We start from the raw sequence: 23,408 nt of genomic DNA on the forward strand, positions 1-23,408 counted from the left end.
ACAGCCAGATCGAGAAAGAGATGCTCAGTGTGGTATTTGGCCTCACAAGGTTCCATACCTATACCTATGGAAGAAAAGTAACAGTCTATAATGACCACAAACCACTTGCTACAGTACTCAAGCGACCAGTTGGGGAGAATCCCATTAGACTTCAAAGAATGCTTTGCTGAATTATGGGATATGACCTTGACTTCAAGTACATCAAATTCAAAGACCTACTAATTGCTGATGCCCTTAGCAGATCCCACACGACTAATCACACTCACAGCCAGAGCGAAGAAGAGATTGAAACCATCAGCTTGGTTATTCAAGACCAAAGTGTGACATGCCAACTCAATGAAATTGCAGAGGAAACTGCTAAGGACAAAGTCTTGCAGTCAGTAATCCACCATATCTCTGAAAACTGATCCATCAGTAAAAGACTTCTTCTCATGGATGTTCTTCCATTTTGGAGTTGCAAAGATCAACTATCATTCAATGATGACATCCTCTACAGAGGTGATTGCATTGTAGTTCCCGCTACACTGAGAAAGAGCCTAACTGAAAAGCTACATCAAGCTCACATGGGTGTTGAGTGAACTTTACGCGTGCTCTTTGGTGACCTGGTATGAATTCGCAGCTGAAACAGTTCATATCTACATGCCAAGTTTGTCAATCCTTCCAGAGAAACAACCTGAAAGAAAGTGTGATGAGTCATTCTATTCCTGATAGACCCTGGTTCAAAATCACAGCTGACCCTTTCGAGTTTAAAGGGGAACACTATCCAGTATTGGCCGACTACTACAGCGATTGGATCAAATCTGATAAGATGAGAGACCAAACTGCAACTGAAACCATTGCCCTGGTACTCAAACAATTGTCACATTGGGGACTTTCTGATGAGATTGTCACTGACTGTGGAAAGAATTTCGATTCTAAGGAATTTCACAATTCTGTCAGAGGAAGCAGATAAAACACATGAAATCCTCACCTCCCCATCATCAGACAGGGTTTTTGTTAAGATTTTTAGTAACAGGGACCTTTTCCAAAGTAAGAGGGACCAAAATGGCGGCTCTGCCGCCATTTCTTGCCACGTAGTGGCAAGTGGGGGTAGGTGTGGGAGGGGGTGGCCCCCTCCCACTTGGGGGGTCGGGGGGCCTCCCCTGGGAAAATTTGAAAATTTTAGGCCCAAATGGGTGCATTTGAGGCTACTTTTGCACACTTTGTGTTCTTATATTGGCTGAGGTCTGGAAACGTACAGCGGGTTCCATTCCATATGATGCACTCTTATTGTGCTTGCCCTTTACCTGGTGAAGTCTGCAGAGTAGACAGTACATACCCTTCTCTTTAATGAAAAGAAAATTGTTGCATCGTAAGTTAAATCGCTTCGAAAGATCCATGCATGGTCAAATTTTTTCTTTCCTTTCTCCTTCTGGTAGTTACACGTAGTTTCAGTGCAGTGGTAAAAACTGTGCACAACTTCGTCCACTGAGAATAGATCATTGATCATATTGCGCGTAGCATTGATATCGGGCACACTAGGCTTCGTTGAAGTTGACCTGCTCGGAGGTGCGGTTGATGTGCTGGCCGCTGAATCTTCCGTAAGCATTTGTTGAGGAGAAACACTCTGACTAGGCTTAGGTAGATATGTCACGTAACGTTGTGACAAAGATGAGAATTGCTGTTTGACTGTTTTCTCTCGAGAGCAAATGCTAGACTGAACTGTAGCGATGGAACAAGCTGAATTTATTGCCGTTGTCTGTCACAACACCATGAGAAACCGCGACGGAAATACGCATTTTTTTTTCTTGCGAGGCTTCCAGGTTTTGTAACACTATTTATTTTTGACACATTTACTCACAAATGGAGGTTATTCGATACCCCGATGACGAACTTTGGAAGTGCCGATAAATGCGTTTGTTTTGTTTCATAACGTCTCAAGTCACGAACTCCAAATTAGCTGCACATGCACAAAATTTATCGCAAAGAAACATACCCAAAAGCAGAGAAATAATACAAAATTTTATTTATTTTACCGTAATTTACGTTCAAATTTAAAATTGTCGGCTGACCATAGTCTCCACAGGAGTTTTAGTACAAACTGAGCGTGAAAATAGCCGGGACAAAAATTAAAATAGCCGAGTAAAGGTCCCGGTGTCCCGGCCCTAAGAAAAACCCTGAACCAGTTTGATTTTTATTTTTTTTATGATGTAAATGGACTTAACCTTATACAAGTAAATCTTTTGGGATTCATGGACAATGTGACAACAATATCCCAGCATGTTTTGTGTTTCCTTTACAGAAATTCTGGATTATGTTGAAAGAGCTATTTTCTCTATGAGTAAACCAAATGATTCTATGGTGGTATTGAATCAAAGGGATTGCTGCTTTGCTGCTGAGCTGAAGGTTGTCAATTCTGGGAAGTGGACCTTCACCATCATTCTTCACCTAGCTGTTTTTCAATATCTGAGTCATGGAAAGCTATCATCAGTTAATCATGAAAGCACTTTAAAAGGAGCAGCATTGAAGGTAAATAAATAAAAAAGTTATTTTGCTATTGCTTTTAGAGGGGGGTACCAAATATTTATCAGCCATGGTTCATGTAATAAATTCTCTGAATACTTTCCAAAATGAAATGCTTGAAAAAGTCATTATCCATGGCTAATTACTATAGAGCAGGGTTATTTGAGTAGTAAGACAAAGTTTGTTTTTGGCTAGGTATTTCTTTTGAAGAGCTTGATGTAGGGGTTCTGATGCTTTCATGGGGTCAGGGAGCCATGAATTTCCGGTAAATCTTGTGAAATTCACAAACACATGCAAAATACCATAAACTTCAGTACAGCTCAGAAGTAGATGGCCAACACAACCACAAAACCTTTGCACATTTTTCGCATTCTGTGTGAAAAAGGCTTACTAAAGGGCATGTCTTGAGCGCATTTTAGCTATTGTTCTTAAATGCAGTCAGCATGCATAGAACAGAGAACAGGGAACAGGTTCTCTGTCTCAAAAGACTGCCGCCAAAGCATCATATCAACGATTATGTATCTCAACATCTAAAGGACATAAAATGGCTGCTGTTTCAATGAAACACTGAAACAACTTGTCATGATTCCTCAAGAATTTCGTAAAATAAGTTTTTGAAAGTTTTTAGGAGGTGAATAATTAACTTGATTCCAGCCTGAGATTGTGACAACTATGAAAGGTTAAGAAGTTGGTGATATCGACTGATGCCTGCATATCTTGTTTACTTTTACAACTTTTGCTGTTTATTACCAGAAAATATACTTTTATATATGCCAAAAGTTATATCAATAATGTAAATAAGTTTTTCATTAACTCTAGAATACATTTCATTAGTGTTGATCAAACTTATAATTAGGATATTTGAATATGTATCGATATTCAATAACGTTAACTGACAGACAAATGCGTGCTCAGACATTTTGAGCGGGAACTTTATAGTCATTTACATCAAAATATACTTCAATAGCAACCAACAAACAATTGCATTTATTGACAAGCATTCATAAAGAATATAAAGTTCATTTGCACAATTATCATAAACATTGACAATCTATTGTGTGAATACAAAAGCATTAGCATGAATGTAACATTCTCCTTGGTGACTGGACATGAATTGCATGTTTTAAATAAATGATAAGAGAAAAAAGTCAATCGATGGCGCTTGTTCGTCAATAACTGGTTCGATTTGTGCATTTAAGTTCTCTGTGACACAAACATCTTGCGAGAAGCCTTAGATACTTAAACCTGAATTATAAGAAACAAATTATTTAAACGAAAACTGAGAAATATTTTTGTGCTGAGTAAACCTTTTGCTGTTCATTAGCAGAAAATATACTTTCATTTATGTCAAAAGTTATATCAATAATGTAAATAAGTTTTTCATTACAGTGACCTGTAATTGAAGACTTATCTCCCAATAACTGTTTACTCTTCAATTTTTTGTTCTTTAACCAAAATAAATTAAAGCAAACAAACACTAAAACTGAATGTTTTACAAAATATTTATTCAAGTTGAAGCTGTTAAGGTAAAAAAAGTAACACGCACTTGTCTAAACATTGCAATGATCAAGCTTGTGTGAATGGAGATAGGTGTCAAGGGCTTTTTGTCAGTCACGTTAAAGTAGCTCATGTTCAGATGGTGGTGGTGTCAGGAAATACTGATGGACAACCTCTTTAATCATATCTATATTTCCGGCATCCAATGGCTTCCTGTTTCCTACTCCATGGACATTGCGGCCATTGAGCTCAGAAGGCTCAAACACATGCCGTACTAGTAGTACGGCAAAGTTCTTTGCTGAGGTTGCCTTTGATTGGAGTGCCAGGATTTTATCTGTGCCAAACAGATTAACTGTGAACGATGTTACATCAAGTGCTTCATCTGTTTCTGGAGAAGGTGCACATGCTTCCATCACAGTCGGGACTGTGCATAGAATAATGTGGGAAGGTTTTGATGACTAATGTCTCCCCATTGCTACACAGAATGGAAATATGGTTGTTCATATGCTTGAGGATTTTTCTGAGGGTCTGTTTGATCTTTGCAGTGTCTTCCCTTGTGGCAGGCTGTTTTGTTCCAGGTGATGAGGTCTGCATCACTGTAGCCACTTTGCGTTGAACAGACTACAAGAAACTGCTCTCTTGTAAACTGGACTTGTACTATTTACCAGGCTTGCCAGAACCAAGTGTATAAATGGTGAAGGTGGATTCGGAGATAGCCTTCCTTTTTTATGAAGGTGATGGTGCATGAACAGAGTGCACTGATGGTGGTCCTGTTAAATGTGAGGTGGGTTCTGGCACTGAAGGTAGGCCAGCCAGTTTTATGAAAGATACTGTTCTGTGGAAGGTATAGTGAGTGCTGTTCAAGGTTTATACAGTGAAATCAGGAAGTGTTAAAGATAATTAGCCCTTTTACAATCTCTACTCAAACTTATATGTTGTAGACAGTATCAACCTTACATTTTGAGATCGCCTTTTTGCAACTTCCAAATATTGTCAATTGAGTAGTATTAACTCCTGCTCTAAATTAAACAAGCCCTCTTTGCTGTCGAAATTGTGGATATAGGAAAAAAACAAATAAACCATTATTATTATGGTGAATGTTGATGTGAATAATAGTTCAAGGGTTGCACCTTATTTGATTTGTTAAGTTTCAACTTTTACCACTTAGATCAGAAAAACCAAATGAGTCATGTTTAATTCTAGTGTTGATGGATGATAATATTAAGATAATGGGTGTTTCGATATCTAGAAGAAGAAGAAGAAGAAGAAGACCTTTATTTATTCAGGGTAGCCCATTCAGATGCCTTAAGCACTGCTATCAATTGGGGCCCTGATAAAAATTAAAATGATTAGAACTACACAATCATGCTAAAATACTACTTTTACACGTCAACCCTAGAAAAGTCTTAAAATATGGGCTATATACAGCTAAAGTGAAAATGTATAAAATCTTAAAACACTAAAAGTTTAGCTTGCTAAAAATTACAGAACCATTATCATAAAAATAGCCTTTAGCTGAGTCAGTTCTAACCCTGGGCAAGTGTGATATGTTCAATTGCCTTGTAATTCGATTGTGGACAGAACTGTTAAAAACAAAATAGTTTTCAAAAAAGTGTGGACAATGTCCTTTAATATATGTCTCATTACAAATAAAAGGAACAAGTTAACTCTACAAATGAACCGGCAGTCAATTTGCTGTGGATCATCTACCTTGTCTGTTCAGGGATTTGGATTTCACCGTCAAAGTGTTCATATGTATTGGTTTGTATTGCAATGAGATAAAGTTGTTGAAACTTAAAATATACGATTACTATTCCTTTAAAAGGACAGTTTATTTTCTGCTTGAAGAAGCTTCATCACTACTCTAAAGAGCTTTCCTTGATCCTTGCTATTTTCTTCCATGAATTTCGTGTAAAACTTGTGCCTTGTTTTATTCATCATACTAGTTGTACTTGTTGGAAAGGGGCAACAAGAGAATTGAGGTAGTAAATAAGAATCAATTGAGGTTTGTAAAAATATTTATTTGGGATACTTCTAGTATAACAGGTGTTAAAATTGATATCTTTTAGTTAAAATTTCAAATTATTGCTGTAATTGAACACAACATTGTTTATTTTTCAACCCAGTGAGTGAACAAAATGCTCGATTTTGCATTTTTGAAAATCATACTTGTTATACTTCCAGTATAACAGGTGTTAAAATTATTGCTGTAATTGAGCACAGCATTGTTTATTTTCGACCTAGTGAGTGAACAAAATGCTTATCACTTTGATTTTGTTGCGGCATACTATTATAATAGGTAAAATAAATCATTTTTGAGTGAATATTTCAGATAATGGCTGAATTATTACTTAAATGTAACATAAACTTGGAAGTATCATTGCTTCTGTGGTGGTATACTTATTGCAGGTACAGTTTTCAGTTTATATGGTGTGTTGTGGATTGCATATACCAGGCATTGACGTGCTTGGCTGTTAGTCTGTTTATTCATGGCTTTGGGTCAGCAAAATGTCAGAGATAATTTTTTTTGGATGTTATGCTCATGGGAGCATTCAGATATCCTTTGAAGTGTTCCACACTGTGGACACTTTGATTCATGATTGCATCATCAATATTCTCTCTGGTGTTATGTGGTGTAAAGAATTTGGTTTCAATAGTTTTAAAATTTCAGTTCTGAAAGGGATGAGCCAAAGTTGGTTGTCTTTATGGAGAATTCATAACTTGATGGATGCCTCATGGGAGCATTCAGACATTCTTTGAAGTGTTCCACACTGTGGACACTTTGTAGATATCGATGAGAGATCATCCAAACGCTTTTTACACACTTGGCAGAAAGAAAATTTTGTCAACTTGCTTACAAATTTGAAGTTTGGAACAGTTGTTTCTTTTTCAGGACAATTTAACATTTGTTAAGTAATATTTGACTGTTAAGTTTGTAAACTTTTATGATTTGTTGGTTTCTATTTAATCAATGAGGGGGCTCCAAATGTGGAAGAGAATTGCACCAGTGTCATCTTATAGTATTCAATCTTTCAGATAATAATTTTTCTGCGTTGATTTAATCACAACCTCTCTAGGTGTCTAGTCTCCCAAAGACAATGTTCCAGACATTTTCACCCTTTTATTTGGTTTAATTGTTGAGATCTGTCCTAAAGTAGCATCTGTACTTAGTATTGGTTAGTAATTTTCTCAGGTTTTGCTTGTTCTTCATACTGAAATGAAATGTCAGAATTTGCACGGGAGGTATGCTGTTGACTGTTGGTTTAAAAGCCGGTCACTTTCATCCTCTTTGACAATAACATCTTTTAAAAGAAGTGGCGTTTTAGAATCCTGTTAGAGTCTTATATGAGGATGTATAGAGGTGTTGAATCTTGCAATGCTTCTTACTTTGCTTGGAGCAGTTTGCAATTGGAAGTTGTACCACTGATGCTTTGTTTTTTTGGCTGTGTTGATTAGAGGTTGTGAAATATAGCCATTCGTTTTTTCTAGGAAACAAGAGGGAAAAATTAAAAATAAAACTAATATCGGGCTGTTAAAAGGATGTGGAGTTTAAAGATGCTTTCCACCCCCTAGAAAAGGGGGTGTACTTACCTTTAGTCATCTTAGGTGCTTTTCTTTCAATAGCTGCTTTAGTTTCTTTTGCGGGGTGTTTGGTATCCTGAAGTTCTGATATGCTTTCAATGATACTATTCACAAGTTTGAATTCTGAAACACAACATTTGTTGCACATGAAAAAAGGAATAGTATAAGTAAAAAGTTACATTTAGGGGCCTGTAAAATTAACAAGACAACAAATAAAATAAACTAGTAGCATTGTTTAAAAACCAGGCTGCATGCTGTTTGTTGAAAATAGGGTTTGTTTGTGACTAAATGTAGTAAAGTAAATGAACGTTGGCATGCAAGGGTGTGCTATTTCTTTATTGTGACAAGGTAGTGGATGGATATGTAGGCGACGTATGCATGCAAACTATGTATGTAAATTGGAGAATGAATGAAAATCGAAGTTAATTAAATAGCAATTGAGATGTTATTCTTTTAGGCCACTTTGTTGTTGGAAATAAATATGGAAACTGCTGTTTTGGCACTTTTGCTTAGTCCTTGTTCTTCTATGATTCTATAATTGTAAGTTAGGCGACTTTTTGGGAGCCTGTAATCTTTCTAATGTTATGGGTTCAGCAAAGACCTTGACTTTTATGAATTGTCATTGCTTAAGCTAATCTCAGTGGTAACTGCTGTTTTTCAGCAGAGTGCTCTAAAGTTTGAAACTTGAGTAATAAGACAAATTGCTACACATCTTGGAAATGACGAATTGAATTATCACACATATTGGAAGACATGGTGGTTATAGTCCATTATTATAAACAAAATGAACTAAAGTTCCTAATGCTCCATTACAGAGTCCAATCTCTGTCCAAATACTCATAGTCAGCATTAATCATGCTCCTCTTGCAAGGTAAAGTACAGGCTCAAGTCCTCCAACATCATCTGAAGATTGTGAGAACCATTAGAATGGCAGGCTTTAACAATGGCTACTGGTCTGTTTAAAGCTTTTAGTTTGTTAATCTTTAACTCTGTCACTTCCTCCTCGAAGTATGAAAGTTTTATGGAAGATTTCTCAAATTCGTGAACATTTGACACGTTTTGAGGAGTACTTTATCAGCCTCTGTTGAGTCTCTACTGCAACCTCTATTTAACAGTGGTCTGAAATTTGACTGTTCTTTGTTGTTACCTTTGACTCTTTGATTGACTGTTAAGTTTACGACCTTGTTAAATTAGTTATACATTAAAAAACCCTGGGTTTGGTTTCCTTTGGGCCCAGATTTGCCTCAACATCACCACTTAGTACTATTTGACATGTTAGAAAGTTAGAAATTACAGGTATTGTCAAAGCATATGGAAAGCAGCTTGGAAGATGATATTGCCCATGGATGTTGTTTCGATGCTTGAAGGTTTAAATCCAAGGAAGGCATATTGTACACCAACAAAAACAGCAGGTAGTTGATTCATAGATGAACCATCCCAGTTGAGGGAAAAAAAAAGCACCATAAGCAACAGGAAAGTAGAAAACTTCAAGGGACTCTGGAGCCATGTAAACCCACGACCGACTGCCATCTTGTCTCTCTTGTCTCTCTTTTATTATAGAATTTTTAAAACTTTTGGAACTCCTATCTTGAAAGAAAACAAAATAGCTATTTGGGCCCAATAAGTCAACAGAACCTTCAAAGCTTCAGGTGTGATTGTTTACTTCTGCCAGTATCACTGTAATGTTCTTGTGTTAGGAGCGACATGGCATAGTCCTCAGTTGCAACTGTGAAAGATTCCTTTTTTCTGTCAGATTTTCTGCCCACCATAGACCAAACGTGAAGTTAAATTGTTCTTCCTTAAATACAGTAAGAGCTGTCCATGGGAATTCCTTTGAGGCAAAGGGTTTTTTAAAGTTGCTCAATTATTCCAAACTTCTTTCCTGATTCACAGCTGGCAAAAAAAAAAAAAAACAATGTTTGCTCTTTGTTTTTGTTGTTAGCTGAACACATACAGGCATTCATGGGAAAGTTCTGCTTCGCTTTGGTGCTGTGTTGTGAAAACATTGCAGCTACAGATTGAAGGCCTGCATGGAGAACGGTTAAACCTCGTCGTAGTATTCTTTGCTTTGGTGCCATGTTGTGAAAACATTGCAGCTACAGTTTAAAGGCCTGCATGGAGAACAGTTATACCTCTTCAAAGAGTGGTTTCAACTGACCTCCTTGAGGTCCTTATTATAAAATAGATTGATAAATACATATAGTATAATTAATAATGACAAAAAACACATCCAACAAAAGTTTAACATTTTAACAATGATTCTATTAATGCAGTTTTGAGTTGATAATGTTTACAGGTTGAAAGTGAAAATTTATGCTGCCTACTAATTTATTAGCAACATTTATCCAGGCTGACAATCTGGATTGATTGGGAGCCTGTAGAGAATAACTTAGATATACATATGTAGATGGCCAACACACCTGCAAAACCTTTGCACATTTTTTGCATTCTTCGCCAAAAAAGGCTTGTTAAAGGGTGTGTCCTGAGCGCATTTTTGCTCTTGTTCTTAAATGCAGTCATCATGCTTTGTTCTGCGTGGTTTCAGAAAACAGGTTTTCTGTCTCAAAAGGCTGCCACCCAAGCATCAAATCAGCGATTACATATCTTAACATCTAAAGGATGCAAAATGGCTGCTGTTTCAATGAAACATTGAAATGACTTGACATGATTCCAATTTCGTAAAATATGTTTTTGAAAGTTTTTAGGATGTGAATAATTAACTTGATTCCAGCCTGAGATTGTGACAACTTTGTCTTAAGAATTTGAAATCTCAATGAAAGATGAGACTCAGTTGAGAAGTTCGTGATATCGAATGATGCCTGTGTGTCTTGTTTACTTTTACTCTGCACTAAAATATTTCTCAGTTTTTGTTTAAATAATTTAGTTGTTTCTTATAATCCAGGTTTGAGTGTCTAAGGCTTTGCGCAAGATTTTTGCGTCGCAGGGAACTTAAATGCGCAAATCAACCCAGTTTTTGAAGGCATGACTTGTAATCTAAACCTTACCTCCCGATAACTGTTTACTCTTCGATTTTTTGTTCTTTAACCAAAATAAATTGAAGCAAACAAACACTAAAACTGAATGTTTCACAAAATATTTATTTAAGTTGAAGCTATTAAGGTAAAAAAAGTAACACACACTTGTCTAAACATTGCGATGAGCAAGCTTGTGTGACTGGAGATAGGTGTCAATGGCTTTTTGTCAGTCATGCTGAAGTAGCTCATGTTCAGATGATGGTGGTGTCAGGAAATACTGATGGACAACCTCCATTCAATGGCTTCCTGTTTCCTAATTCAAGGACATTGCAGCCATTGAGCTCAGAAGGCTCGAACACATGCTGTACTAGTAGTATGGCAAAGTTCTCTGCAGAGATTGCCTTTGATCAGAGTGCCAGGATTTCATCTGTGCCAAACAGATTCGCTGTGAACGATGCTACATCAAGTGCTTTATCTGCTTCTGGAGAAGGTGCACATGCTTCCATCACACTAGGGACTGTGCTTAGAATAATGTGGGAGGGTTTTGGTGACTGAAATGTCTCCCCAGTGCTACACAGAATGGAAATATGGCGGTCTATATGCTTGAGGATTTTTCTGAGGGTCTGTTAGATCTATGCAGTTTCTTCCCTTGTGGTAGGCTGTTTTGTTCTAGGTGATGAGGTCTGCATCGCTGTAGCCATGTTGCATTGAACAGACTGAGAAACTGCTCTCTTGTAAACTGTGCTCTAAAATAAACAAGCCTTCTTTGCTGTCAGAATTGTGGATATTGGAAAAAAACAAATAAACCTTATTATGATGGTGAGTATTGGTGTGAATAATAGTTCAAAGGTTACACCATGGTTGATTTGTTAAGTTTCAACTTTTACCAAGTAGTTCAGAAAACAAAATGGTTGATGAATCATTTTCAGTTCAACTGGTCATGGATGATAATGTAAAGATAACAGGTGTTTCAATATCTAGAAGAGGACTTTATTTATTCAGGGTAGCCTATTCAGATGCCTTAAGCACTGCTATCAATTGGGGCCCTGATAAAAATAATCAAAGCGCTCTGTGAGCAAACTCGTGAATTGACACATGATTTTTTAGACTATGTTTAATGTTATCTGGTTTAGGGAATTTTGTGGTTGATTGTCATATCAAGAGTACGAGCAGTAGTTCAGTGTTCGCTAATGTAGCAAAGAAACAAAGAAACGTTGGGATAAGAAGGCATTACAATTGAAATGATCATGCTATTACATTTGACAATGTGGATGATGTCATGTGTTTTAAACGTGTATCATTTTTGTTTCTGGTTCAAAAGAAAAGGTTGGAAGTAAATGTGGGTGAAAAGGGAAATTTACTTTCTTTCGTTGTAATTATTAGAAAATCAAGGCAATACTGTCTTAATGAAAACATTAACGATTCCCTCTTTATCAAATGAGACAAACGGGAACGAGTTTTGAGTGATATAACTAAGCCAAGACTGCCACAGTCATTTTGGATCTCCGCCTGGGTAGATTTAAGTCACGTGCTAGGCAACGTATAATCAATAACAAGATAGAATTTCATTTCAGGCCTATTTATCAATTTTGTGGTGTGTAACTTTCGCATTTTAGTACGTTGTATGTATGTTGAATCTTCAAATTGTCTTGAAACTTAAAAAAAAATTGTTCTTTAAAAATTCACTGAAAATCGGTAGCTAAAATTGTTTGTTTACGTGTTATTTGATTTTCGTGTTAACTTGTTATTTCGTCAGTCGCCGGCATCTTCTGTTACTTCACACAGGAAAAACACACGCGACGAAACGTATTGATCAATTTTGTCCTCAATCTCACGCTATAACAGAGAAAGCTTTTGAACATCTGTAAACTCCGAGCGCTTCGCAGTAAGTGATATTTTCAATGAATCTTCGGATTTTTTTCAAGTTCAAGGATTGTAATTTACAATTTTATGAAAAACGAAGGTTGTTCTGTTATTTCAGTGTGAATCCTTGCATGCCTGCCAGTCGCTGGCGCCGCTTGTTGAAACTAAAACGAAAAAAAAAACTCTTTTAAGATTATCATTGGCTTCTTTTTCACCCCACCACTATTCTTAGCAACAAAGGTCGCCATTTCGTCTGTTTATTGCTCGCCAATAACTATCAAATGCACTCAAAAGCCTAAAATCTAAAAAAAAGTTTACAGGAATCGACCAATCGAGCGAGCGAGCGAGCGAGCGAGCGAATGCCATTCCCCACATCGTATCTATAACTCGACTCGGTCAGCATTAGATTCCATCCACCAAAACCACCTTGGTCGAGAGGGACTGAGATGGAATGATGGCAAAAAATTACGAAGCTACGACAACATGCCGACTTATCCCGATGACCCAAGTGTATTATTTGTTTGGGAAATTGCGTCAAAACTTTTTACTAAAGAAATGGTAAGTATTAATTTATTGTTCGATTGTAGTATTATAAAACATTTTACGCAATTTTATGCAGATATTTCACGTATTTAAAAGGTGCTTAGATGTTACGTAGTTTTGGTGGATGTCATTAGGGAACATCCACTAAAACTTTGACCAAAACCATCAACAATATATTTTTTAAATTTTATCTATAGCCATTGTTAGATGTTCAGGGAGACAAAAGATTTATACCACTAATTAGCAGTTAGTGCTCTGGCTAATTATTTTTTATGGTGCACAATTGCTGACCGACCAAACGTTCATAATGATTATCATAACTCTTAACACATAGAATAAAGTGGTTTTGGTGGATGTTTCTCTCCATCCACCAAAACCACCACAGAAATTTCTGCTACTTCCTTACAGAAGACTGATGTGACCTGCTATTTGGAGTACATAACCACAATCTATTTCTTTGTATGTAGAGATCTTTTGGAAAGTTCTTGAGTCAGCACCTTTTATTATTGAAACCATAATCATAACATGGTGCATAATATAGAATACAAAAGGTTCTGGTGTGGTAATCATGTAATCTTGAAACAGGAGAGTTTTTAACTGACTTAAACTGATTTAAACAAACATTTGTAACAAAATTCCAGGTCCAGAAATTTCTTCCACTATTTCCGCCAAAATCCTAACCTTTAAGTACAACAAATCAGCACATTAGTAATTATTATCAGGGGTCTGAAAATCCTATAAATCTTTCACATTTATTTCAAGCAACCTTTAATTTCACATGGATGAATAAGTATACACTCAACATGCAGAATGTCTTACAGTTTACAAACTATTTCCCTTTTTATGGATAGACAGTGAAAGGCCTTTGCCACATTGGTGAATCAAACCATTGTATACCATGCATTTTGTGATAATTGTTTGTTTTTGTTTCACATTTATTTCAAGTAACCTTTAATTTCACATGGGTGAATAAGTATACACTCAACATGCAGAATGTCTTACAGTTTACAAACTATTTCCCTTTTTATGGATAGACAGTGAAAGGCCTTTGCCACATTGGTGAATCAAACCATTGTATACCATGCATTTTGTGATAATTGTTTGTTTTTGCTCACAATACCCAGAAAAATGGAGGGGATAAATTTAAATAGCAAATTCTATGGTTAAAATTAAATAACATTGGAAGATCAAATTAACTTTGTACTGTTTAAAATTCAGTTTTGGTTTCTTGCTTATTCCAGCCTCTTGATATTCAAAAGCATTCCTTGTCATTTTTGTGTTCTTCTGTGTACATAACTTGAAAAATAAACACAGAGAAAGGAAACCACAAATGATTAAACTTGAAGCTAAAGCAAAGTTTAAGTTGAGCCATAGCTGATCCAAATACTGAGCACTTTGTATTGTAACCCATTTAGCAGTAAAGTTTAGTTATATGTCTGCCAGCTTGTCACAAGTCTTACCCCTCTCCTTCAAAAGTCTCTATAAATAAATTTTTCTTTGTGGTCCCTAATTGATGATTAGTATATTACAGCTCCTCAATTTTCCTCTCTCAAGTCAAGGTTACTCTAAATTTAACAAAGTAATGGACTTGATAAAACTCAAACTAGAACTCAGCTGGCTGCTACTTGCAACCTTAATTTCTAGATATCAGTATACAATAATCAATATGTTATAAATAAGAACCCTAATGCTTAATTTTGCAGTGATCACCTTCCTCCTTTTAATTTGCAGACCAGACTGGAACCTCTATAGGTGTGTTTGCTTGTTTTGAGTGGGGATGGAAGAAAGGGAGTCATGCCGCATATCTGATTTATTAAATTGCATTTGTTCTGTTTATACATGAGTAGAACTACCTTGTTCTCTGAAAAAAATAAAATTTCTCGCATTTTTATCTGTGCTTTGCAGTCAAACTTCCTTGTGTCTTGGACAAGAAATCTTGTTTTCTTGAAAACAAAATCTTTGTTTCCAGCCTTCTCGACCACATCAGCTTTTGCTGAATTTTTTATCGTGTTTAAATAAATGCTGTTGTTGTTGTTGTTGTTCTGTAATAGGTAAATATAACAGTGTAAGATGAGTGACAGTGTATTTCTCAAGTTATTTTTTGGAATGTGACAAAACGGAAGTGTCATAGTGTGATAAGGAGCAAACATATGATTGCTTGATAGAATGCAAACAATGCAGAATTGCATATATTTTCTCCTTTGTCAGCAGCATATGTTAGTGAAAAGTTCTTACAATTGTTAACTTCTAAACCATCTTCAATTTAGCCAAGATTGAACTGTTATCACGTTTGTCATAAAAGTATTCTGAGATCAATGTCATATGACCCATTCATGTATTTGACCTCTCAAATTAGCAAGCCATAGTTGACAGAAACACAAAGGTTGAGGATAAAAAGAAATTATTATATACAGTACTTCTTCTGTATCTTTTCGTTTCCTTTTCTCTCCAGCTGTTCAATCTATGCCGTGCTGGCAATTGAACACTTTCCTTCCCAAAATTAGGAAAGGCACACCAGTAAAAAACGAATTTTTGCTCCTTAAATATCTCATGCATCTTCCCCCAGTATTTTGTGACTTCTGTCCGAGGAAGGAGGTGTAAGCATTAAATTAACCCGAATGATTCCACGAGTGTGGTATCATCCAAGCCATGCCAGAGGACTTGAACTAGACAAACTAGTGAGAATGCACAATAGCGATAGCAAAGCTTTGTAATGCTAAAGAGCTATATCAAATATATATAAATATATGTTTCCGAAACCTTTGACAGCTTTAAAGAAAGAAAACTTCGTCATCAATCCTGTTTCAAATTCCGCAATAAGTTTAAGCGCCTCATCAACAGAATTTACGTATCCTAAATTATCTGCATGTCTACCATCAATGGTTCGCGACTTAAAATTCTCGCTATGCTGTTTCTGTTTGTTCCTCAAGAATCATGGGATTTACAGCTTTGGATGTTCGGCTACATCACTTGCAGATTTCCGAGAATCTTCGGTTATGTTTTGCAAGTGATTAAATATTCCATCTCAGTCCCTCTCGACCGAGGTGGTTTTGGTGGATGGAATCTAATGCTGACCCTATAACTCGCTCTTGCGCATGCGCGCAATTCACGAGTTAAAAATGATTAGAACTACACAATCATGCTAAAATACTACTTCTACAGGTAAACCCTAAGAAAAGTTGAGTTAATCTTCAAATATGGGCTATATACAGTTATAGTAAAAATGTATCAAATCTTAAAGCACTGAAAATTTAGCTTACAGAAAATTACAGAACCACTATATTAAAGATTTTTTAGCCGAATCAGTTCTAACCCTTGGCAAGTGCAACATGTCCATTTGCCTTGTAATTCGATTGTGGATAGAACTGTTAAAAACGAAATAGTTTTTAAAAAATTGTGGACAATGTCCTTTAATATCTGTCTCATTACAAATAAATGGAACAAGTTAACTCCACAGATGAACTGCCATGGATCATCTACCCTGTCTGTTCAGGGATTTGGATTTCACCATGAAAGTGTTCATATGTATTGGTTTGTATCGCAATGAGATAAAATTTTTGAGACTTTAAATATTGCATTACTATTCCATAAAATGACAGTTTATTTTCTGCTTTTTGAAGCTTCATCACTACTCTAAAGAGGTCTCCTTGATCCTTGCTATTTTCTTCCATGAATGTTGTGTAAAACTTGTGCCTTGCTTTATTCATTATACTAGTTGTACTTGTTGGTAAGGGGCAACAAGAGAATTGAGGTAGTAAATAAGAGTCAATTGAGTTTTGTAATATTTATTTGGGATACTTCTAGTATAACAGGTGTTAAAATAAATATCTTTTAGTTAAGTTTCAAATTATACTTAATGGTGATGTCTTGGAGATTCATGATTGCATCCTCAATACCCTCTTTGGTGTTGTGTGGTGTCAAAGAATTTGGTTCCAATAGTTTCGAAATTTCAGTTCTGAAAGGGGTGAGCCAAAGTTGGTTGTCTTTATGGAGAATGCATAACTTGATGGATGCCTCATGTGAGCATTCAGCCATCCTTTGAAATGTTTCACACTGTGGACACTTTGTAGATATTGATGAGAGATCATACAAACATTTTTTACACACTTAAAAGGAAGAAAATTTTGTTAACTTGCTTACAAATTTGAAGTTTCAAACAGTTTTCTTTTTCAGGAAAATCAAACATTTGTTTGGTAATATTTGACTGTTAAGTTTGTAAACTTGTAAGTTTCTACTTAATCAACCAAAGTGCTCCAAATGTGGAAGAGAACTGCACCAGTGTCATCTTATACGTAGTATTCAATCTTTAAGATAAGAATTTTTCTGTGGTGATTTAATCATAACCTCTTTGGTTTTCTAGTCTCCCAAAGACAATGTTCCAGGCATGTTCATCCTTTGATTTGGTTTAATTGTTGAGACCTCCCTTACCAAAATTAAGTACACTTTTAGTATACTATTTCTGTAATCAAAGTGTACTGCAAATAAGTTACACAAAGTATACTTTCAGTAGACTTGAAGTATAGTTTACAGAGCTACTAAAAGTATACTTGTAGTATACTTGTTCCCACCTGAAATTGGAACACCCAAAAGTATACTTGAAGTATACTTGAAAGGTACTGAAAATTTTGCAGTGCACTTCAAGTATACTTCATGAGTAAAACCACTAGTGGCAAACTGACAAGTACAGTATACTTAAAGTATACTTTAAGTATACTTAGAGTGTATTCAAGATATTATAAATGAATGGCATACATACCTGCAGCCAGGTAAATTAATATGCACGAACAGGCATGCAACCACTAGTTTATACGGCATATATTCAGCTGTATTATATACTTGGCCAAGTCAGATAAGCATCCAAGCAAAAGTATGAAATTCATGTCTTTAATTTATTTGGTACAACTGACCATGACAAATAACCTAAAATTTGTACAATAAAAGACTGCTTCTAAATTGTCTTTTGATGCAAAAATATATATTTTACAATGAAATCCATCATTGGATTATTTCATAAATTTTAACAATAAATTCCATGCAAATTAGAACTGACTCTCACAATGTTGGGATACTTAACAAAAACTATTCATTGTTTCAAAACGAAGAATATCTATAAAATGGACTTCATCATTCAATCAATAAAACAGAAACAAATTTCATGAAAATCAGCAATGTCACTTACAATGTCTCTAGTTGGGATTAAAGCCAATAAAAAAATGGTTGTTGTAAAATGTAATAATCAAAAAATTGACTTTGTTATTTAATAATTAGAGAAGCAAGCAAGCCTTGTGCAAATCATAATAGAAAATAGTCTATCTATTGAGTATCCAATCATATCATTTTAATTAATCTTAATTCAATCAATTCAATTGTTTACTTTCCTGGCAGGTTGCCAACCACTTGCCCTTGTGGTTCTGAGAACTAATTTTATTTCTCAGGGCTTGCTTGATTGTAGAGGCCTTCCCCCCTTGCTTTACCACAAAATCTGCAAAGAAAAAGAAACACAGGAGCTTAACTTTCTAGACTTATGCATGACAACAAGGTTGTGTTACTTTGGAAAACTCATACTCATACCACAATCAATAATCCAAGATCACTTAGATCAAAGGAACTTCTGAATACTTGCTTGGAGTTGTTTTCCTCACTTTTTTATATGGATGGTCCCAAAGTTTTTTTACAAGGCTGATCCTTGAGAAAGTCATGTTGATCAACATGTATAAGTGTACAGATTCCCAATAGTAATAAAATGACAAAAACACCAAATGCAATGTACTTACCCAAAATTGAGGAAACAATGTCAGCATTTAAGCCCTCTCTGGCATTTGCTCCAGTCAGATTCTTTCCCACTAACTCAGAATTTTTATAAAAGCAGCTGAGCAGGAAACATGCTGCTGAAGTTGGGCTGTTTTTACTCTTGGCTGTGTTTATGTGATCCTCGTATAAGTAGACACCTCTACCTTTTGACAACTCAACCATCTAAAAAGGACACAAATTTAACCACAAGGTTTTCACAACAATCATGTCATGTTTTTAATGTTAAATTGAAGGAAGGCTATGGTGAACATTTGAATTTTGAAAGTGCATGACCACTAAGGCAGTGAAAGCACTTTCAACTGATTCCCTACACAGAAATTTTCAGGTAGTCCCTTCTACAATAGCCATGTAAGAAATTATTTAAAACTCTAAACAAACTCAGTCTACATTGCATTTGATGGTCAGATATGCCTCTTAAGCTCAAATTATAAAAAATATATAAATTCGATAACTTAAGCTTTACAGTCTAATTGCCAGGTATTAAGCCTTAAAGCATTTACCTTGAAGCGTGCTGCCACAATCTCAGGGACTTTCCCAGGTCTGGGGAGCTCTTCATAACAACCATTCACTACAACAGATAATTGGATTACATCATAGCTTTAATTACCTAGCTAACATGGGAAGATTAAATATAGCAATCAATCAGTGGGTCAATCTGCTTGACTGTCACCAGTATTTTAATTCATAAGTATGTAAATGTGGAAAAATAATCTTCCCTTCAAAATAATATTCATATCTTAATACAAGCATCACTATTTGAAACACAATAAGATGCATCATTAAAATACAATTTGCAAGAGTTGCAGCCTTATTAAAGTGATTTAAAATGGTTTATTCCCTACTTTCAGAGTTATTGTAAAATTATACAAGATAGACTATGATCAACTGGTATCTGTCTTTCCCCTCACAATTAGTCAATCCAATGAGAAGCAAAAGGAAAAGCAGACAGGAAAATGCCCTGCACTCTCTATCTTATCATTAAATATATGAGTGCTAGTTATGTAAAAAGTGAGATATACTTACCTTGAGCCTTGAGTTGAGAAATTTCTTGATTTTGTGCAGCTATGATTTCCTTATACTCCTCACATTTTTGGCAGCTGTGCTGGAATGTGGACCTTGGCTTTTTTCCACCCACAGTTGGTCTTGGAGGAAGTTGTGGTTGACTCTGGGAGAAATCCCTGGGTCTTTTTCCACCAACTGTTGCTCTTGGGGTTTGTGAAGCTGGTTTGGCAGAGTTGGAAGGGGGAGGAAGAGAGAGGGGGGGATGAAGGTAAGATGAACATTCAGATATAATATCTCTTCCACCAAAATATTCATCATCATCCATGGGTTCAGCCCTGTCAACATCATACTCCTCTTCATCAGATAAATTGGTAAATGGCTGCTTGCTTTCGACATCCATATTTCTTGCTGAAGAGTTCATCTCTGCAAGTATGCAGTTATCCCTTTCCATCAAAGCAGCTCTTTCCTTTTCTTTTACAGCCTTTTCCCTTTCCTTGTTTTCCTTAGCCTTTTGTTGTTCTACTCGTTTCTTCTGTCTTTCTGCTTTCTTTCTTGCAATTTCTTCCCTATCCACCATTTCTTTTTGTGTGGATTCTTCACCCTCCTTCTCCTCACCGACATTCTTTCTGTTTTCCTTTGTTTTCTTTCCTATCATTTTCATTTTACTTTGTTCTGTTTGTTTGGGGTTTTTCAATTTCTGCATGGCAACTTTTCTTTTCATCACTTCCTCTTTATCGTCTGCAAGTTAAAACATCTCCAGCTATCAAAAAGATATCCATTAACAGTAAAAATAAACTTCAGTTGCAGCAACCAATCACAGCACAAGTTTACAACAAAAGATTCTACATCTGTTTGTGATTTTGTTGCCTCCTCTTTCATCTATTTGAAGCTTGTTTTAAATTATTTTTATCAAATTAAATTATTTTATTAAATTCTATCAACAAAATATACAACTTGCAAGAGGCACACCATGTACCAGTAGTTTGTCACCATGCCTTTTCCATTGATTTGGGATTACAATATCCATTTCTATCCTTAATTACCTCCAGGGCTCGACACTAGCCACACATTAGTAGAAACACACATGGTTTTCAATCTCCACCAGCCAGTCTAGCTAGTAAGCAAACTGAAATTGTTGTAACATCTAAGTTGACACTAACCACTTGGCTAGTAAGTTGAAAAGTTAGGGTTGAGCCCTGACCTTAATCATGACTTTTTCAAAAAGATTTTAAGAAAATGGATTGTATTTAAAGTAGGTGGCACCATTTTCATCAATGTCATGCTTCCATGATGAAAAACCGAGCCATTTCGTAACATTTCAGAGCTAATTCTTTCAGATTTGCATAGAAAAGCAAAATCAAACAACTTAGCTTCCTATCACAAGATGATCAAAACAAAAAAAGTGCTTAGACTCACCACTTTCAAAAATTATTGTGCACAAGTAAAAGGTATCCCCATACTGTGCCTCTCTAAGGCCATCTTCCCTTGTTCTAAAGTCGTCGTCAGTTTTGATGTCCAAAATACCGTCATCTACAAACTGAACCAAGTAGTACACTGTACGAGCAGGAAAGAAACATAAATTAAAAGGAAGTTTTACATATTAAAAGGAGAGTTAAATAGTAGGAACTGAAAGTATTATTTCAAATATTTGCTCCTAAATTGTAAAAATATAATGCCCTAATTTTGACATGAAGTCATGTACAAACAAATAGAGAGTTACTGTTTTGTGGTCTCTGGGGTCTCTCTATTTAAATCACCCGCGGTGTGCACACGTGGCCTGAATTCGAAAATGAGCGCGAAAATTATGAATAGACATTTCAAATTGCAAATCAACCACAAGAAAGCTAAATATATTTCATTTTCGCATTGTGAATATAATTTGAAAGATATTTTGGGCCGGAACAATCGATTTCAAAAGACCTGCAATCTGTTTCTGGAATATGTTTCACAACAAATCGAATTAAGACAGAATCAACTGGTGAACGCACAATCGCTATGCTCTGATCGCTTTAATTCACGGCGAAGTTATGAACCCCAGGATTAACAGTTATAAGTTATTGAATTTAAGTGATAAAAATCCTTTTCGAAGGGCAAATAGCGAATTTCAATCTACCCTAACGATGTAAGCTTGATAATTTATGCAAACACATTCCGACGTGCTTTGATTAATTCACTGATTTTAACAAAGAATGGTAATTCAGAGTTAACACAAAAGGTCACAAACCTTGATCCTCCAATCGTTTGGGAGCCTTGTTTGACCTTCTGGAGGTGATACTACCTTTCTTTGACATGGTTAGGGAACGATAACTATTTAAACACGGACTGTTGCTTCCACTGTAGCTTCCACTGTAGCTTCCACTATAGCTTCTACTGTAGCTGAATGACGGTTAGCTTGGGCCAACTTGACCTTTGGTACACGAATTTCGCGCGCCTTTCTTAGAGATGCGTGCGCATCCAATAAGGGGCATTGTGGGTCATTCATGTCACTGGGATTATTCAGGTCAGCGATCGTATTTGAGCGAGTATGGCGGACAACAATGAGAAAGTCAGAGGTCCATATTTGCAATATTTGTCCGATTCTTCCACGCGTAATGTTCCGAGAACTACAAAATATAGATGGGAAAAGAAAGCTAAATTAATGAGCGAGAGAGAGGAGAGCTGTCCAGAAGAAAGTAGCTTAACAAAAAGTCCCAGTCCGAGTTGTCAAAGGAATGAAGTAGTTCCCGGTATCTCAACGTCGTCTTTCTCTCCGGACGATTTTCAGTCGCCTGAACCGAACTATATTAATGCAAAAATGGAAGTTAACAGTTTTTCCAACAGTGGTGACGAATTTGAGACTGAAAGAGTCGAAGGGCTGATGTCGATGAGTGACGATCCAGCTCTATTTACTGATTTTGTCAGGGAAGACGATCGTGATATTTCTTATGCGGACGATTTTCCAGATGTTGTTGAAATGTTAGGTGAGGAGGAAACTGATGAGAAGAATACCGATGAAGAGAGCGACAACGACAGTGAATCATCTGATGATAATTCTAACCGACCTCTCTATCCTGGATGTCGTCTTTCACTTGGCATAAGCATGCTGCTAGTGGTCACGTTCTGCGTGAGGCATGCTCTCTCCGGGGTCGCTCTTGCTGATTTGCTCACTTTGATTGAGCTGCATTGCCTTTTACCAAACCAGTGCGCGAAATCGACAAAGTTACTCCGTGAGTTTTTCGGGAAATTGAAGAGTCCTCTGGAACTTCATTATTATTGTTCGTTTTGCCAAGAATACTTTGGAACACAAAAACCAAGTTGCTGTTCAAATGCCGCCTGCTTGTGCGACTTCGAAAAGAAAAGGTCTGAATTATGCTATTTAATTGTCATACCTTTCATTAACCAACTACAAGCAATAATTCGAGGTAAGTTAACTTCAGTCTCCTTCCTTGCAAAATGAAAGGCTTTTTAGTTAAAGTATATTGAAATTGAAACTTATGGCAAATTGTGATTTTCGTCTCGTCATCTTTTTGGTGTAAGAAAGGGTTATAGCTTTTGTCACAGTGTATTTAAGATATATATAGATTTTGAATTTTTGTATTAATATTGGAAGGTGTTTGGACTCTTGGGCAAAGTCTCCCCATACAAAACTTTGCC

The 23,408-nt window shown here is 36.2% G+C and overlaps 2 protein-coding genes and 2 long non-coding RNA genes across 4 annotated transcripts in view; 2 read left to right on the plus strand and 2 right to left on the minus strand.

Annotated features, from left to right (window-relative positions):
• LOC149044974 (uncharacterized) overlaps positions 1-2,508 on the plus strand; it is a 6,268-nt gene extending 3,760 nt beyond the window's left edge. Inside the window, exon 3 of the long non-coding RNA XR_016186937.1 lies at positions 2,282-2,508. This is a non-coding gene — a long non-coding RNA (uncharacterized LOC149044974). The remainder of the gene's footprint in view (positions 1-2,281) is intronic.
• A 2,004-nt stretch (positions 2,509-4,512) lies between these two features.
• LOC149044975 (uncharacterized) lies at positions 4,513-7,860 on the minus strand. The gene is made up of 3 exons (XM_089207560.1): positions 7,591-7,860; positions 7,387-7,484; positions 4,513-4,834 (listed from the first exon to the last, which is right to left on the minus strand). The coding sequence occupies exons 1-3, from the start codon at positions 7,727-7,729 to the stop codon at positions 4,661-4,663; spliced, it is 411 nt and encodes a 136-aa protein (XP_089063686.1). The 5' UTR covers positions 7,730-7,860; the 3' UTR covers positions 4,513-4,660.
• A 4,955-nt stretch (positions 7,861-12,815) lies between these two features.
• LOC149044976 (uncharacterized) lies at positions 12,816-14,853 on the plus strand. The gene is made up of 2 exons (XR_016186936.1): positions 12,816-12,977; positions 14,694-14,853. It is a non-coding gene; the product is annotated as an uncharacterized LOC149044976 (long non-coding RNA).
• A 2,979-nt stretch (positions 14,854-17,832) lies between these two features.
• On the minus strand, positions 17,833-22,191 carry LOC149044977 (uncharacterized). Its single transcript, XM_089207556.1, has 6 exons — positions 22,000-22,191; positions 21,192-21,329; positions 19,797-20,513; positions 19,274-19,341; positions 18,737-18,935; positions 17,833-18,444 (listed from the first exon to the last, which is right to left on the minus strand). Exons 1-6 carry the CDS (start codon positions 22,064-22,066, stop codon positions 18,320-18,322), a joined length of 1,314 nt encoding a protein of 437 aa, XP_089063682.1. The 5' UTR covers positions 22,067-22,191; the 3' UTR covers positions 17,833-18,319.
• Positions 22,192-23,408: the final 1,217 nt, after the last annotated feature.

Source organism: Pocillopora damicornis, chromosome 5 (assembly GCF_964200805.1).
Source record: "Pocillopora damicornis chromosome 5, jaPocDami1.2, whole genome shotgun sequence".
NCBI classification, from domain to species: Eukaryota; Metazoa; Cnidaria; class Anthozoa; order Scleractinia; family Pocilloporidae; genus Pocillopora; species Pocillopora damicornis.